Below are 18,532 nucleotides of genomic sequence, written 5' to 3' on the forward strand. Positions count from 1 at the left end.
AAATGTGAACACTCCTCCTTAATATTTCTGTATGCAGGAGAGGGCCATCTGCTGCTCTTTCACCTAACTCTGATGAGACCAGTGAGGGTCGCAATTTAAGCGAAGGGGTTGTGAAGTTTTAATGGATAGACTTCATAACATTTATAGCTGCTTACCTAATTGGAACATCAAAATGTTTGCAGATTCATCTCCTGCTACTCAGAATGCTGTAAAAGAGCTGTAGTGGCTCCCACCGTATGAGGTCATTGCAGGCATCAAAAGCCTGCTTCATATTTAAAGAGATAGGGCACAGTATGTAGTAGATGTCTTAAAGGTTCAGGAGGTCAATTCTATTAAACTCTGTGGAGTAACCCAACGTATTGAGGTTACTCATAGAATTTTATTGTTATTGGATTAGGGCCAGAAAAACAGATTCTATCACTGCACTGTAATGTATCACAGACTTACACTGGGATTGAATTGCCTAAATGCAAATGTAGCTGCTTTTACCACAGACTTACACTGTGAAAAACTTCTCTAATCACTCTGGTAGACTTCTGAAGCATCCTGGTGTATTTTTTGTTTCAACGGGAACCTTCCTCGTTCTCAATAAGCTTCCTTAGGGTTGCTTCAGAAGACTATTAACTTTGTGCTATAGCAGTGAGCATGAGAAATTCCATGAGAGGAAGAAAAGTACCAAGAACTTTTCAATATCTAGGAGTAACAGGCTATTGTCTGAACAGGCACCATTCTGGCAAAGGTAAAACAAATAGAGTGCATGGCCTGCTTGGGCATGAATATTCATTTGAGTGTATCCATGTCAAAAACTTGATGTTATTTTATGTCTTTTATTTTTAATGTAGTTTGTCTTACAACAGTGAAGTCACTTATTACTCAGCTTGGAGGCAAAGTATTTACTTTCCAAATTCCCCCCTTTCCCCCCACCCCCAAATTCCAAAAGACACCTGCGTCCTTTTCATTTGAACTAATCAATTATTTTTTTAGTCATAGAATGTCAATGTTTTCTGCATTGACAAATATACTGATTTTCATTGCTCAACAGTGCCCACAGACTGACAATGGATATCACAATAGTAATCTAAACCAAAATAGAATTAAACCAGAAATGTAATGCGTTCAAAAAAAAGAAAGTTTAATAAAGTCTCAGTTGCAAATTTCAGGGGTTTTTTCTTTTTTTAAATAGCTCATTACTGAAGTAATGCTCCTAGCACCAAATACACAGTTGAATGCCTTTCTCTAGTTTTTGTATTCTTATTTTTCTGGCCTTTGGGAACATCAAACAGAATGTAAACCACCAAGACATTGATTTTGAAGTAATTTGTCACAGTTCTTCACAATGAAAAAGATAAAGGAGCATCTTAAAAAAATGAAATATACTGCCTTTGTAGTGGAATGAGAACATATGTGATTTGTTTTAAATATGAAGCTACAGATGTACATATATTAAAGACCAAAATATAATTTATGGGAATGACTAGAGCAGTCTTTTTATGGATTGTGACTGTGTGAGTTTAAGTATAGCTATTATTTCTAAGCTGGAAGAAAAGCGTTGGTTTTATCTCAAGTGCTGGCTTACTTTTACAGGTTTTTTCATATTATATTTTGATAACCTAGGAAAATTATTTGTATCACAATGTATCCGCCTGTGAAATTAGTAGTAATAATACTGACCTCTGTGTTACAAACACCTTCTCATAAGAAACAAGCATATTTAATTTTAGTGATATAAGGACAATTTAGCAGCTGCAATCTGTCAGTTAAATATTTATTGTTTAGTGGTTTAAATAAAAGCATTCCCAGTAAAACAGAACCACTGGAATTGTTCTGATTCATACACCAAATGCTCTATTTTGAGAGCCATAGAACTTTGTAGTAGGCTTAAAAAAACTTTTAGAAATACAGTATTAAACAAATCAGCATGAGGGCTTGGCTGAGTGATTACATAATATTTATAATCATCCTGGCCAAGATTCCTTTTGAGAATTCTAAGACAGCTATTTTTAGAGAAATTTGTATAGTGATGCAATCCTTCATGAAATAATTAGCTTAAGGTCCATTTTTAGAACAGCTCAAGAGATTTTGGTAAGAGCAGAAGACACTGCTATGTTCCTGATTCATGCTGAATTTGGATACTGCAAGAAAATTTCCCTGTTGCCTCTTTTTGCTTTTGGGATATAAAGCCAAAAATGTACGTGGAGTTGGCCAAAATGCAAAGTCTTCTAACTCCTTGAGAGCATTTTATTTTTCTTCTCAAAACATGAAATTAGAAACCTTTCCAGTGTTTTCAAGACTGCAGGTGTACAGAACACTCTGGCCAGAGGCAAAGCTGGTGTTTGGCAGTCTTCTCTAGTCTATTAGTTCACTACTCTATATTTCATCACATTAACATATCGCTAATGAAACAAAAAGGGTGAGAAACAATCAAAGAATTTAAAAAATCTGTGTAGCCACAGTTTCTTAGTATATTAACCACTAGAGATATTTTCTCCTGCATGGAATACATAGAAGTATTTCTTAATAATTAACATCCAATCCAAATATTCCAAAGGATTCTTGCAGCAGCAGAGGAGTAAAATGGAATTGAAGGCAGTGTGTTGCGTTACATATACTGTTCTATTTAAATACATCAGAAATAGTGCTAATGTGATATTATGGTGGTGACATCAAGCACTCAAGAATAACAAAATGCCCCAAGCTATATTTTCCCTGTTTGATTAATTCAGCTGTATTGCATTGTGTATTTTATGATATTGAAAGTGTTTATATTACTGTATAAGAAAAAAAAACCAGGATTAGAAGTTGTTGTCATTGTGATTATTCTGGCAGTCCAAAACATTCTTCTGCAACACTGTGCATTAATTAATTACATTTAAGCCTGCTAATGTTTAACAAGTGTGGGAACAAAAAAGTCTTGCAGTGCTTTCTTATGGTTCCTGTAGACATTATCATCTGTAAAACCTGTGATCAGTAGCACTGTCCTGGTATTGTGTTGGTTCCTAATCTCTATTGCTTCTGTTTCTGATGTTAAACTAAGTTCATGTTTCAGATCTCCTTGGATTTCACAGGTGGCAATATTATAGTAGCACAGAATGCTATGTTGTTCTTGTTGTTGTTCTTCTTGTTATTATTATTGTTAATTATTATATACACAGATTACTTCAGAGAGAGACTTATTGTACTGTTGAGTCTTAATGTTACTGCACAGTAAAGAGAATCCATGTTATAAAGCCGTTCACACGGGTACTGCAGATACACTTGACTGTTGTACGATTTTTTTTCCTCTTCTGTTTATACTGTTTGCTATCACTCATAATATTGATCTTGCTCAAGCTTTAAGCACCTAACTTTGAACAAATGAGTAATCGGAGACCCTTAAGTTTTAGGAGTTTTATTTTTTGTTACAGTTATGATACACAAGCTCTTTGTTTTCTTTTGGGCAGGTAAGAATAGATGTTCTAATAGCTTTATGTGTTGAACTTCCATATGAGGAAAATTATTCTGGTTATTTTTGCCTTAAAAAAATCTTAGACAATGTAGCAAAGTGGCTATTAACCTCTGATTTTAACTGTGTCTGTTCAGATCCCATTGACATCAGTACAGCAGCCCATGCATTCAATGGCCTTGAATTTCACTACCTTAAAAACTCTTGTAGTTAATACTTTTGTATTAATTAGGAATGTCCTAAGGCAGTCTTTCTGCATGTCTTAACTTTGGGTTTTATTATCTTCATTTGTAATCTGAATTTTGAATCTATATTTTTGAATCTGAGTCTGTAATTCTCAATTTTGCCAAGTACAAGCAGCTTAGATATAAACCGAGTGCAGACAGATCAGTGTAGGGGTGAAAGAGCAGAGTCCCACTTCTCCCTATAGCTTCACACGGCAGGCTCCATATGGCATGAGGGATGAAAGAGAATGCGTGTGTAGCTAAGAGCCTTTGCCTGATCAGATTAATTAATTCAGAAGAAATGTTCTGTGTTGGAAAAATACTGAAAATGTTGGCAGTGGTCACACAAAACTTTTCAGTTATTCTCAGTACGATTTGACAATTTATATTATAAAAAACGAACTCAAGTTGTAGCTGGATATGGCATCACTTTTTCCTCATGCTCTCAGGAATCCAAATTCTTTGGGATGGTATTTTTACACAAACATTTTCCAACAAGAGGAGCTTTTTGCCTTGTAGCCGTCAGGCCCTGAAGGCATGACAAGCCTGGGACATAAGTCCTTTCCTGCTCTGTGGTTGGTGAGCTGCTTTAAAATCTGTTTCTGTTTGTTGTCTGTGCGGAGGTTTTTTGTCCTTGAAGAATTTATATCATATCTTAAGCATGGCGGTGTCTAATGGCACCCTTTTTTACTGGTGATAATCTCATTGTGAACTTATACTAGAACTTCTCAATAGCTGTAGCTGTCATAATGCACTTTGTTCAGACAAATGGTTTAACTTCACCGAGTCTGGAAATCTTAAAGGGAAAAAGTATGTAATACACATATAAAATAATGTATATATTAACACTGAAACTTTTGTAATTTTTTATCTAGCTGGCTCAATAGGTGAAAATGGATATTAAGTATCTCAGATAAGAATAGCAAATATCTCCATTATATAAATGAGTGAACTCCCAAGCCAAAAAGTTTTTGGTTTTGGTTTGTTTTTTTCTCCATGAGACATTTTTGAAACAAGTCCTTAAGTTCTGCTACAGAGTACTCTATGATAATCAAGCTAAATATAATTTAACACTTGATCTTAAGTACAGTGCTAAGTAGCCAGTTATTAAAAAATTCTGTAAGAATTGGGTGTCAAATTTTTCTCCTACTTTGATGGTGTATAAAACTTATCACTTCTACAATCTAGCATCAAAGATTAGTTGTAGGTAAGGTGTCTATAAAGCATGTCAAGACACTGTTGTGATGTTATCTCCATTTCCGTCAATATTCTAATATACCATCCATATGTTGAAATTTATGTTTTATTTGTCAACTTTTATTGCATGTAATGGAAGAAATGTAGTAATTTCCGCTTAGGCTGTATTTTATATATGATACAAATGAGAGAGCTGGGCTTGGTAATGAAATTGCAGAAATTACAACTGAAATCAACTATTCAGACATTAAAAACACTGAAAGACAATCAGTGCTACTAACCAGAGATTTGCAGTTTCAAAGGTCTTGTTTAGCTACTGAAGTGTCTGATTCATGTCTGCTTTTAAATAATTATTATGGGGAAGTATCTTTTTAATGAGTTATTTCCTGTTGTTAAGGAAAAAAAAAAAAAAAAAAAAAAAGAAAAACCAGAGAATTTTACCTTCTTACATTGCTTGTCTACATTTAGTAGGACCTGGCCCGAGATGTCCTCAGGCAGCTACTGTTTCAGAGCTTTAATTATGCTTTTTAACCCACTTCTTTGTGTCTATGTTCTTACATACTCCTATGTAATTACCAAGTTCGGTAGTAGGACTCATGCTAAAAGTATTTGTCTGACTTTAGCCTATACATTACTGAGTATGCTGTATTATTACAAGATATTTCCTGCGCTTCAAGCCATACTTTTAATTCACGGAACTTAAAAAGACTTCAAAAACACAAACTGTAAATGCAGAGACCGCAACTAAAAGTCAGATGGACCATGTTCAAATCAACATAACTTTGTTCAGTCACAAGTGTCAGGAAAGTTGAAATTTGGCCGTAGTACTTTAGATAAGTGTCTGCTTGGCACTTGGAACTGCTGCGTGTCTCAGTCTGCAAGTGTCTAATATCCCAGCTGGTGTTTGTGAGACTATTATCCTTCAGCTATTGAAGAGGCAGGCTTACTATGAGTTCTAACTTCTTTCAGGACAAGTCAGTTACATTTTGTGATCTTTGAAAGGAGAAGGTGTTAATGGTTGTTAATATCAGTTAAATACTGCATTAATTAAAAAAGAACTGAAATACATGTAAAATTTTTATGCTCATGCTCAACACTAAATTATCAGATCCAAGATCTGCGTTGGAAGCTGCTTCCCATTGCTTCACAGGAGTCAAGAGTATCTAATATGACCAGCAATTGCTTTTGTATTTCACCTGGGAGGAAGGTTGGATTTCATGAAAACTTGGAAACCACTCAGTACTGTTTCTTAGTCCCTATTCTCGGTTGGGTGAAACTGGGAAGGGCAGACAGGGCCTGAAGAACAAGTGTTCTGGTTACATGTGTGTTACAAATGATAAGAATGGTAAGATTTTAATTTAAAACATCACATGAATTAAGTTTAATATAGATGGGGAAAAGAAAAAAAATATATGCTTTCTTATCATAAAAACTTTACTGTGTTCATTACTCTTATGCAACAGTCATATCGTTAATGAGGTAAAAAATAAAAAGAACTAAATGAGGAGTAGCCAAACTTTTCTCCAATAAGCTATCATGCACACTTTTAGCCTGCATGCATCCTGTCTCTCACACTTCCCAAGACAAGTCATACACTATAACAGGAAAAGAAAAACATGCTTATTAGCCCATTTGGAATTTTAACAGGGAAAAAATTGTGTTCTTCAGTGGAGGTGGGAAACAAAGCAGCAAAACCCATGTTAAAATACAGTTAAGAGTAAGAATATAAGAATAGATTACATTACAGGGATGTTATAAAAAGAAAATGCATAAATAAAGCACTCATTAAAACATAACTCTACCCCTTAGTGATGCATTCCAACACCCATACGGTTATGATTATGATAGTTATTTAGCATCTGGAGTCCCTAGTTGGTTACCGTACTGTAATGTTTTTGTTATCTTTTGGTTTCTGATGAGTGCTTGTAAACTTACAGGATTCATAACTTAAGGTTTATTTCTGTTGGAATTTTCTTGGTGTCTCACTGCATAAGAAGAAAAAAGACTGAATTAAACATTATCATACATTTCTAATGACTGAAGACAAGAGTATAATTTATTTTTTAAATAATTAGCATTATTTTGATAGTATTATGCTGTCAGAAATGGCCTGAATACTTAGCATAAAATAATACATGCTCTGGAATACTTTGAAGTATATTGAAGAATGTTGAAGTCCACTTCTTCCATGGAGCTCTAGTTTTGGCAAAAGGTCCTTCAAAGCAATGGCCAATTAACAGATCCTTCAGCTTGTGGAAAAATGACACAAGTCCTTCTGTGAAAACCATAGTTGGTGAATATATTTTAACAATTGATCTCATTTAATCATGTATTGATTCAAGTCTGCTACCATTAAAAAGAATTAAGAGCAATCTCAAGGTCAGGCTTTTTAACAGTAATAGACTAGGAATTCTCTCTTTTGTTTCAGCTAAATAATATAGTGAACTAGCACTCAAAAATCTCTTTGTATGAAGAAGTTTAAGCAAAAGAAGTTTCTACTGAAACTTTGCAATGGAATCTTTCTTAAATCTCTTTTCTAGATGGCAGAGTAAACTCACTGTTTGGCTTATCAAATTGCACGTTTCTGCTTCTGAAGGTAGGTCAGCAGGTCCCTGACAGAGCAAAACATTTAGTGTGAGCTTTGCCGTAAGCATGGACATTGTCCAGGTGCTTAAAACAAGCATGTTTTACAGAATTGGCTAGCTCAGAAGTTCAGAAGCCAAAGCTGATGCATATAAAAGCCGTGGCAGAAGCCACAGGGATACATCCTGATGCATGTATCTCTAGTAAGCTTGAGATGATCAAAGAGAGTGGAACTAAGTGACAGTGATGTTGAATATGTTTTTTAGAGGCTCCAAAGCTGGAACTTGAACTTTTTATTTTTGATCTCAGAAAGAGATTAAATGATGGTCAAACAACAATAAATGGAAACTTGCAGAAGAGATTCCCCCACCCAAAAAAACCCCCAAAAACAAAAAAACCAAAAAAAACCCACCACAAAACAGTGAATCTGCTTAAGTTCTAGAAATAGAGGCTTTACTCATAGTTTAATTTTATTTTTTAATATAGCCAGTGATGACTTCATTGGTCTTAGAAGTCACCATAAGGGTTACTTGGAAACACAGCATTCTGTATTGCCTTCTGAAATACCTTTTGTACCTACTTTTCAAGAATCTCTTCCTGTCTTACACAAATGTAACAGTCTACATTGTGGAATAATTTGTATTTTTTAACGAACAAATGAATTGTTTTTGTGAAGTCTTCATTTTGTGCAAACTATTCTAGTCTTTTAACAGATTGTGAGTGCCGAATGTAATTTGGTGAACTTTAAGGATGTCTGAGGCCAAGTACAACATTTGTTGTCCAATATTTAATTAACTGTGACTTATCATATAACAAATCAGCTATAAATTTTATTCTATGGCAGTTAGCAACTTTTGTATTGTGATGCAGCAGAAATTATAAGAAATTCTTCACTTCAAACGATAACAGTTTTCAAAGAATGTGTAAAAATATTGTTTGGACATGAAAACTGATTTTATTCTGAGAGAGTAAATACAGAGCTGGCTTCATTAGCAAACATTTCATTAACGCACAGCTAATGGAATTCAAGCCTGAAGCACTGGATTCATAGTGAAAAAGCAATTGCAGTTGCACATGCTTTCATTAATTCCAGGTTAACTCCACTAAGTTTATGCAATTTCTGGATAAACTTGCAGCCTTAAGCACACAGATTTTAGATCCCTACATTCTGGATTTCAAAGTTAAAAATAGATATTTGTGTGTGTGTGTGTTCTAAAATTATTGTCCTAGGGAAAAATGCTCAGATTAAATCATTTATTAGTAGAAATCAGGAAGACTGAATCTAAACACCTGTCACAAGAGAAGTGCTTTGTGGAAGTGTTAGAAAACTTAGTTGGGGGGGGGGGGGGGAAGTGTGAATAAACTTACTTTCAAATAGTGAGATTGCAAGAAATAGATGTTCTATGTTGTTGAAGACAACAAGAGGCCATTGAATAATCAAAGCTAGAATGTGGCGCTCTAGATTTTAAATTCCATACTTTTAATAGTTAGACCACAAAATATCTCCAGGGTAGCTTGTAGGCCTTGTATCTGCCTCCCTCCCATATTACTTAGGGAAAATTCCTACCCTACTGAAAGTGAATATTCTAGAAATGTTTCAAATTCTCTTTAATTGAAGAGATTGAGAAGAAAATCCAAAGGAAAGTAATAGCTATTGAATGGTATTATACCTATATCCCAGAGCAACAAATCTTACTATTTTTTCCTCATTTGAACCTCATTCATGAGAGTTTTGTTGTTAACTTGATCCATATGACAGATCAAAGCATAGTTCCCTATTGCCACCTTGCTAAAATATTTTTTAAAAGACAGTTTTAATATTATAGTTTTACAGTTACAGATTGCTGTTAAGCTATGTAGTCTGTTACCAGTCAATCAAAGATTTTCATTTCACTTCAGCAGATCCTTACTTAAACACCACAGAATTTTAGGAGAAGTATCTGTCAGTTTTCTTACAGTGCTAGATCATAAATTCTTTGGTGAGTTAAAAATTCAGTTACACATACCATTCATGACCTTGACAGCTTAGCAAATAGTGATATTGAATGATCAAAGACAACTGTTTCAAGCCCTAAGGGTTAATATACCTGTGCACCTAGATTTAAGCTGCTTTTAATTCCTCTATCACTCCTTTATTTTAAAATGGATGCGGTATTTATTGAATGTAGTCAACAAATTTAGCAAAACACTCTGAGGAAACAGTTTAGGCTAAAACTAAGGCATACTGGTCTGTAGAAGATGCAGTTAATTAATTGTTGCATTTTACAAGTGAACATATTTTTCTTTCCTGGTATAAATACCAATTAAAACCTGCTCTTTCTCAGGTGTGGGCCTGGTATTCACCAGGCATTTTCAAAAAAAATTGTTGATGTTATAATTATGTTGTCAGAGCTGAGGCTATGTAAATTTTGAGAAACCCCATCTCCAGGAAAACTGTATCAGTAATAATAGTTTTGAGAGCAAAATGTGAATACAATTTTGAACTATATAACTATTTCAGATATGGATTAACTCATGCAGAGTAATACATGATGCAAATTAGATATGGCACAGTTTAAATGTGTGTACTATCATCACTAATTTTCATGAATTGTACGTTTCAAGACTAAGTTTCCCGATCATTCAGAAAAGTCATATTGTGTAATCTGTTGTGCTTTCAAAAGAAATCTAAGAAAAGGTCTTGGATGTTATTGAATAGGAAATTTTCAAGGATGCTGAAGATGTTGCAAGAAATGATGGCATTACCAAGTCAGTAGATGGTATTTCTCCCTCACAGACAATACTGAAGCAGTCTTTTAATGTGCTGATATGGGACCCAGACCATGAGGATTTTACTGTCTGTCTGATAAACCAATGTTTTTCAAAAATGTATGTGCCGTTCTGTATGTTTGTGTATGTGCTTGTATGGAGGTGTAGGGTTGTGAAGCCCTAGGCTCCTGAACAAATTGCAATGTGGTTAATTAATTTCTTCCTCAAATAAAAATATACATGGCATTTCAAAGCCTACTAAAAATTAGAAGAGTTAGCAAGGGAAGCAAACAGAAATAATGTCACAGAATTTTGTTTGGAAGAACCTGAAAAGGATTGTATTGTTTCTCTGGATGGCTTCACATTTGTTCCTCCTTCAGAAATCCTCCTGTTCATTCTCCTCAAAACTCCTCCTTTTAAAAGTTTGAAATAATACCATGGTTTGTATTTCTTAAGTCAAAGCTAAGCATACCTGGCAAATACAGTTCAGTGTGGAAGTATAGCACTCTGAGAGTAGCTTAATTAAAGACAAATAGAACCTCAAAATGGTATTAGTTATCATTGTGAAGAGCTAACAAATAAAACCAAAAAGCTTTTAAAAATAATATTTTGCAAAATGTTTAGCATAATTTTAAGAAATTAATGACAATCACAAGTAATATATTTTTTGATGGTTTGATGATCACTTGAGAGGAAAACAATTTTCATTTCACATTTCTTTATTATTTATTTTTAATATTTTGCTTCTAGGACAGGCACACTAAAGGAAGCCTACTACAGCATTAACATTTCTTTGTGCACATTTTACTGCAATCTGGCATCCAAAAGGAAGAAACATTAGAAGTGGTTTATTTATATTTCAGCACCAAATTAGAAAGATGACATCATTCATTTACAGTTCTTATCCCATGACATGTCTAATCCCCAACACCTCATTACAGGGGACACTTTTAGGATTGCATATATCATCTTGTTTAACTTTTGCATTCTTTTATGGAATACAGTTGAAAGGTAGGAAATTTAAGGCTGTTCATTGATAAGAAAATAAACTAATAAAATGTGAGGAGCTTCCCCAAAGAGGCAGGATATTACAGTGTTTACAGTAAGTGGGTTATTATTTGTCTATTAATTCTCCATCTTTTCCACTCTTGTTCTAAAGGCCTTCCTCTTTGAATCTGAAGACAGGCAGACCAACTATGATGATTCAGATTGAGTTGGTTTCTTGGCAAAATTGATAGAAATTCATAGCTGAATTTCATACAGCTGTTTGCTTCTGTCTCCTTAATGAGGAGAGAGAGAGAAAGAAACGGTTCCAACTGTGCAGAAAATAGTGTTAAAAACTGTGAAATGTTACCATACAGTGCTAATGCAATTCCTGTTCAAATGAATCCACCGCTTGACCTGTGGAGGGCATTTATTCTGTAACACACTGAGAAGATGCTCTTTTAGTGCTATAGAGATGCTCAGAAAAAGTGACAGTGACTAAAGCATGCGTGCATCCCATCGCAGTTGTTTTTTCTATTGTAATATCATGGATGCTTTAAAGGTTTGGTTTGGTTGTTTGGTTGTTTTGTTTTTACTTGAACGAAGTACAGGTCTCCTCCTGTAAAAGTTTTCTATGATCCTTCTGATGGGCATTATATGAAGTGCTTGAGAATCATTGTGACTCTTCCAAAAAAAAAAAATTGCTAAAAAGACATATCAGGATTTCCTGTGATCCCCGTGATGCATAGTTTTCCTCACATTAGATTTTTTTATACTTCAGATATTGTGTAATATGAATATTTAGTTTACATTTTTTCCAAATATCTTTTCTACTTTAGCAAGAAACATTAAAATTGGGGAATTGAAGAGCAATCTCTGAATTTTTACGTTTTACATTAAAATACACCTACCAGTGAGATTTTTCTTAATGGAGATTTTGATATTGGATTGTTCTCGTAGGAAAATCAATTTACAATAGTTCTGGAAGTAAATTTACCACATACTAGGTATAGGACACTAGCTATGTCATGAGCACTTCAAATTGGAAGACAGTTAGACCTGTTAATACAGCAACATACATGACTACATGGGTTGTGTTTGAATTCATCTGTTTAAGTTGCTCATTCAGAACTCATTAGTTTGGGCAGACTCCTGGGGGTAACGTCTTTATCCGGCATCCTCACTGGAGTTAGTATGAATCTTGCTACTTGGAGTGTGTGTAGAACTAAACAGTGGCTTTTTGCAATTGATTTCAGTCTCTTGAAACAGTCTCTCACTGTCCACCAAAAGTGTCTATGTGCAAAGTAGATTTGTTTGTGCTTGACCAATGCAAATGATGTCAGCACAGAAAATCAGCATGAAGTAGATAGATAATGTTCCTTCAAGAACAATCTTTCTCCTATAGGATTCAGGTGAGATTTTTTGAAGATTACATTAAGTGTTAAGACTACTATCTTTCCTTCAGTCATCTGCATTATATTAATTCTATATCTAATTGATTCTTATAATTTTGCAAAAACTCTTTGAGACTTAGCAGCATTTTCTTCTGGGCTTTGTTAGTGCAAAAATAAGTAACGCTTGATTACATGTTAACAAGTTTGCCTGAGACAGCCTTCAGTCCTGCTAACAGAAGGAATAATTGCTGTATCTGATGGTCTTGAGCAATTGGCAGTAAGATATTTTGGGTATTATGAGCAAGTTTTGAATTATACCAGTCTATGTATTTTATGGTATGGAATAATTGTAATAGTGATGAAGAGCAGCAATGTATCTTGTTATCTCACGGTGACATAGATTTTATTATCTGTACATGGCAGTAGCTGAAGTGTTGATCTTTTTTTCAAGATCTTTATCTAAGACTTTCATTCAGTAACGTGTCAAGTTCCTTAATCACTTATTTCTCTAAGTGCCTGTGTCTGTATCGGTTAGTTTTCAGATTCTTTTAACTTACTGTTTAGCAGGGTGATCCTGGTGTACAATTAAAATATTTAAGCCAAAACAGAGCTTTTAACATAACTAGTCATGATTATTGTTGACATGCCTCACTAGCTAACTGTAAATATTTGAAGTACACTTAATATTCCTTTTAGTGAGAGTTAAATGGCAAGATGTAATAATAGACTGGAAAACTGTTCTAAAATACTAAATTTAGAAAAGCTGAATGTCTCTGTTGCCACCCTTCAAACACAACATCCTCGATGATACCCTTTTCTGACTTCTTTCTGCAATTCTACTCATGTGAAAACTGAGATGGAAGATGTGTTCACATACTTTGGTATCTTTTTTTATTTGTGAGTCAGCAGTCTGACTTCTATTGTTAGATCCTTACAGCTACCAAAGAGAAAAAAAAAAAAGAAAAAAAAAAGAAAAAAAAAAGAGAGCTAAGATCTTCCTAAAACACTGTTAATGGCAAAATATTTCAACATGTAATAGAATTGTCTCACTTTACATCTTAAACAGACACAAAACAGAATGAAACTGATGGCAGATAACTACGATGATGACCATCACCACTACCACCACCATCACCACCACCACCATCATCGATCTCCTGGGAGGCCACAACACTCCAACCACAGACCCTCTCCAGATCAGGTTAGTCACCTCTTTTTTCACCTTCAGTTTTATGATTTTATTATTTTGATCTTTCAAGATAAAATAAATATTCCAAAGAAATAATAAGCAAGTGAAGTGATCTTTGAACTGAAACTAATAGCTCTGGTATTTATTTCCATCCCTGAGACAATTTAAACATTTTGGCTTTTTGTCTGGTGTCTTACATTTTTCTTCCCTATATTTCTTTAAAAGTTGTGCAGCTATTTTCAGGATTTTATAACTCAGCATTTTCAGCAGAACACCAGTAAAAAAATCCCCACTTAGTGATTACTAGTGGTTTCAGAAGTATTCACTTTTTGGAGTAATTTTTTGTTTATTTAAAATATATGGATTAATCTTACTATTGAAAAACCTGTGCAGTGGTTTCCTTTGGCAACTTGTAAACCAATAATTCCAAATGTGTTTTTGGAAGTATCTTTCTGTTGAAGGTTTCAAATAGCAGATATAGCTTAAAATCAATAGTGGTGCATTTTTAGCTAGGCAAGATAAACCAATTTCAAGAGATGTTTTGATTTAAAAATGCTTAGTAATTCACTATTATTCTTCTTAAAATATCATCATTCTTAGAGTCTTGTGTTTCCGAAAGGGCAGAGAGCTGTCCAAATAACATGGCCTTCTAAAGTATGTTAATTGGGCATGTTAGCATTGAACCTTTCCTCCTCCAACTAGGGTGAAAAAATATCCATAAGCCCAACACTGTTTTGATTTTGTAAATGTCAATATTTGTTTACAAATAAACACAATTTTCCAACCAAAATTGGTAAATATGTAACTCATTTACTTTTGTTGATAATATTTTAGAATATGAATGATATGAAAGTTAAGTGAAAATTAAAATACAAAATGGTTAAAACAAGTTTACTGTCACATAGTTTTAATATTTACACTGTATATGTTTATGATGTTCTGTGGCTTATAGTGTTCCAACACTTTACCTTTTGGAATACTTTAATGTGGTTTTCCAGATAATGTTGCTGTCAACAGGCAGAAATTTGCTAAGTGTCCAGCATGCAAGCTCAGTACTTCTGATTCATGGACAGCTGAGTGAAGCAGGCACCTTGACTGAATAGTTTATTGCTTTGATGTGTTTAAACAGATGTTTCCAAACAGAAAATGCTGTGCCTTTTATTTCTGGAAAGCTTAAAGACCAGATCCCTCAAAAATAAATTATCAGTATCTGTTTTAATTTTATAGTTATAATATTGAAAATAATGCCATAGTATTGTTATATCTATTAGTAAAAACGTTACTGTTATTAGTTATAGCTAGTTATCATTATGAAGTTAATAGTATTGAAAATAATAAATTCTTTAATTCCTTATGCAATTATATAAAACATACATCATATTTGTATACGTACGCATCAAAATAGTATTTAATATTCTAGTTACAACTTTAGCTCATCCTTAAAATACCCTTCTGCTAGTGAACATATTTTCATAATTGTTCCCTGGAGTGTCTGGGTCTGATACTGTTAAATGTGTTATGGCAAAAAACTATGTGTGTATGTGCATACATGTATGCGTATACATGTTTTTGTGTATGAAATGCTAAACCACGAGAAATACAAATGAAAGAAGCTAAGCTGCAGTAGATGAAACTTCAAGAAAGAAACTTCTATTTTGGAATTAAAACGTGGATGTACGCCTTGTCTCCAGCATGCCATGCGTTTCCAGCTGATACTGGATGCTGCTATTCCATTTGTAATGAATATGCTTAGTAAGTGGAGACCTTGTCAGCTATGCATGAAGTCTGGCCTGAAGATGACTTTCAAATTTTAAGATCTTATCATTGTATGACTCTTTAGCCTACTACAATGAGTGACAGCTGAAAACTGTAGGAGTTTTAGGACAGTCACAGTAGGACAAGGAGGAAGGAGGAAAGTTATCCGTGTATGTATTTATCTGGAGTAGGAAAAACAGTCTAGAGAAGCAAGTAACTTTTTCAGGTAGAAAACCCTAGGGAAAAATAAAACATTGCTTTTATATGAAGAATCATTGTTTGATACAAACTTGGTTTATAAAGTTGTAACGGCTGGTAGAAATGAAAAGGAAAAACATTGGTGAAGTTAAAACAGGGATGTATGTTCAACTACTTCATTGGGAATAGGAGACAAAGAAGTAAATGATGCCTTTCGTAGAATGACCAATAGAGTTGTACTAAAGACAGGAACTGATAAGTATGACATAACTCTATTTCTTAGATGCCACCTTAAAAGAAAAAATCAAAACCAAAAAACAAACAAAAGCCTGAACAGAACACAGAACCTTTCAAGTTCTTGGAACACGTTAAGAACAACCTTTTCTTTCAGAAAGTGGAGAAGGGTATTGTGATTTGCTATTTTGGTTTTAGTTCTGTTTCTGGTTAAGAGACAAGTTTGCTGAGTTTATAAAAGAAGGCAAAATTGTCTGACAACAACCATGAAGTAAAAAAGGTTTTGGTTTTGTGCAAGGAATAGAATGAGAAAACCAGGATGAAGGCAAGAGATGTGAAAAAACAAGTAACAGCAACCTCTGTGTTACTGAAACCCCGATACTGCTTTCAACTGCTTCAAGAAACCTGAACCTGTAAATAAAATTTGAGGGACAAGACAACATAAGAGAGCTAACATTTAGTGAAGAAGTTGCTCTTCACGGCAGGTTATTCAGGGAAGAGAATGAATAAGAAGCATAATGAAAGTCTGTATCAAAACATCTTCAAGAACTTAACTTAAGAAATTGTATGAGTGGTGGAAATGTGTACATTGAAGATAGATCACGTAAAATACTAGGAAAATAATTTATTTTACTAGTATTTACTAGTACTGTTATTTTCAGTTTTACTCTAAACTACGATTACATTGAACAACTCTCACGTAGGATGTAGGAGATCCTTGGAGGCTTGAGGAATCATAAATTATAGAATGGTTTGGGTTGGAAAGGGCCTTAAAGATCATCCAGTTCCACCCCCCTGCCACAGGCAGGGACATTTTCCACTGGGGCGGGTTGTTCCGAGCCCCATCCAGCCTGGCCTTAAACACTTCCAGGGATGGGGCATCCACAGCTGCTCTGGGGAAACTGTTCCAGTGTCTCACCACCTGAACATTAAAGACTTGCTTCCTAATATCTGATGTAAATCTACCCTCTTAGTTTAAAAACACTATCCCTTGTCCTGTTGCTACAGGCCCTACTGAAAAGTCTGTCCCCATCATACTTCTAAGCCCCCTTTTTTAAGGATTGAAAGGACACAAAAAGGCCTCCCCGGAGCCTTCTGTTCTCCAGGCTGAACAACCCCAGCTCTCTCAGACTGGTATCTTTACAAATAAAATGTGTGGGGATCTATGGATACCTTTATTTTAGACCCTGGAAACTTATGGACTAAATTATTAATCAGTGAATCAAGAGAAATCCTGTAGTCCTTTTACTGTTCATTTTCAGTAGTTTGATGTCTGTATCAGACTGTATGGCGTTACCTATCTATCCATCTCAGTGTGTATCAGATCACTTTATACTTGCTTTGCCCTTATCCTCTTTTCCTAACCATCAGCTGGTGGTTCCCATCAGAATAGTACTAGATAAACTATTTTTACATTACGTTCTTGAAGATATGAGATTGTTTATCACTACGTACTCACTTTATCCTTGCGCTCTTTCCTAGGTGACAGTTTTGGGCCACTCTCTAAAACAGAATGCAGGTCTAGATGGCTGTTACATAGCATATGCATCCTATATTTAGTCTGCCTGTATTTGTCAAGGACAAATTATGTCAAGCAAATCTATTTTTCTTTGATAGGGTAACTGGCTTTGTGGCTAAAGAAGAAAGTGGTAGCTGTGACATACTTTGAATTCATAAGGCCTTTAATGTTGTCCCACCATTTATTAATATTCAAATAAATACATTAATTTGTAATGTAATTAATATGTAATGTAAAAGGAATTACAATATTAAGATCTGTAAGTATAAATAATACTATTTAAATTTAATTAATTATGAAATCACCATGAGAGGGGTGGGCAACTGATACAAATAACATGCTACAGATAAATTTTCTGTTACTCATTGTCAGACAGGAGGGACAATCACAGCAGCATTCCAAAGAGGTTTGTCCTTTATCTGCTTCCACGGAGTATTTTTTTTAGAAATTACTTCAGTGTATGATGAACCAAGCTCCAAGAAGCTCCAGGTATAGTAGGAGCAGCTCAATAAGCTGCTTCAGTCTCAATGAACTCAAGAGAAAGCCTAGAATAATTAATCCGAAATTCAATAAGCACAAGTCCATTTACAAGGGGGAGAAGTTACTGATGAGGCACCAGCATGGAAGAAGGCATCTGGATTGCACAATGGAATACCATTGCAGTGAATTTGGATCTAGTTCTGGGATGTGTGTAATACGAACGAAGAAGCAGGAAGCAATTATTCTGTCCTTTCAAGCACTGGTGAGACCTCATCTGAAAAGCTGTGTACAGTTTTGATCACCACGGTATGAGAAAGATAGACAAATTAGAAAGGAACAAAAGAGAGCAACAAGAATGACAGGAGTTTTAGAGAACATGCTCTATGAGGAAGGCTTGTAGTACTAGGTTTGTTTAGTCTAGGAAGTACTAAAGGGGAGACATAAGTCTTATAATACATAAAATATTTTGTAAAGAAGATGATAATCAATTGTAGTCCGCTGCCCACTGGAGAAATAGCAGGAGTGCTAAGTTTAATTTTACCAAGAACAACTACGTTAGTTATTCAAAAAAAGGAAACTTTTTTC

General features: G+C 34.6%; 1 protein-coding gene across 4 annotated transcripts in view; it reads left to right on the forward strand.

The window, feature by feature from the left end:
• Positions 1-18,532, forward strand: part of ERC2 (ELKS/RAB6-interacting/CAST family member 2) — a 521,691-nt gene that overhangs the window by 369,650 nt on the left and 133,509 nt on the right. For all 4 annotated transcript variants that reach the window (XM_056338313.1, XM_056338316.1, XM_056338314.1 and 1 more), the window contains one exon: positions 13,639-13,773. In XM_056338313.1, coding sequence (XP_056194288.1) covers positions 13,639-13,773 — 135 coding nt within the window. The remainder of the gene's footprint in view (positions 1-13,638; positions 13,774-18,532) is intronic.

The sequence above is a fragment of the Falco biarmicus genome, chromosome 4 (genome assembly GCF_023638135.1).
Source record: "Falco biarmicus isolate bFalBia1 chromosome 4, bFalBia1.pri, whole genome shotgun sequence".
Lineage (NCBI taxonomy): Eukaryota > Metazoa > Chordata > Aves > Falconiformes > Falconidae > Falco > Falco biarmicus.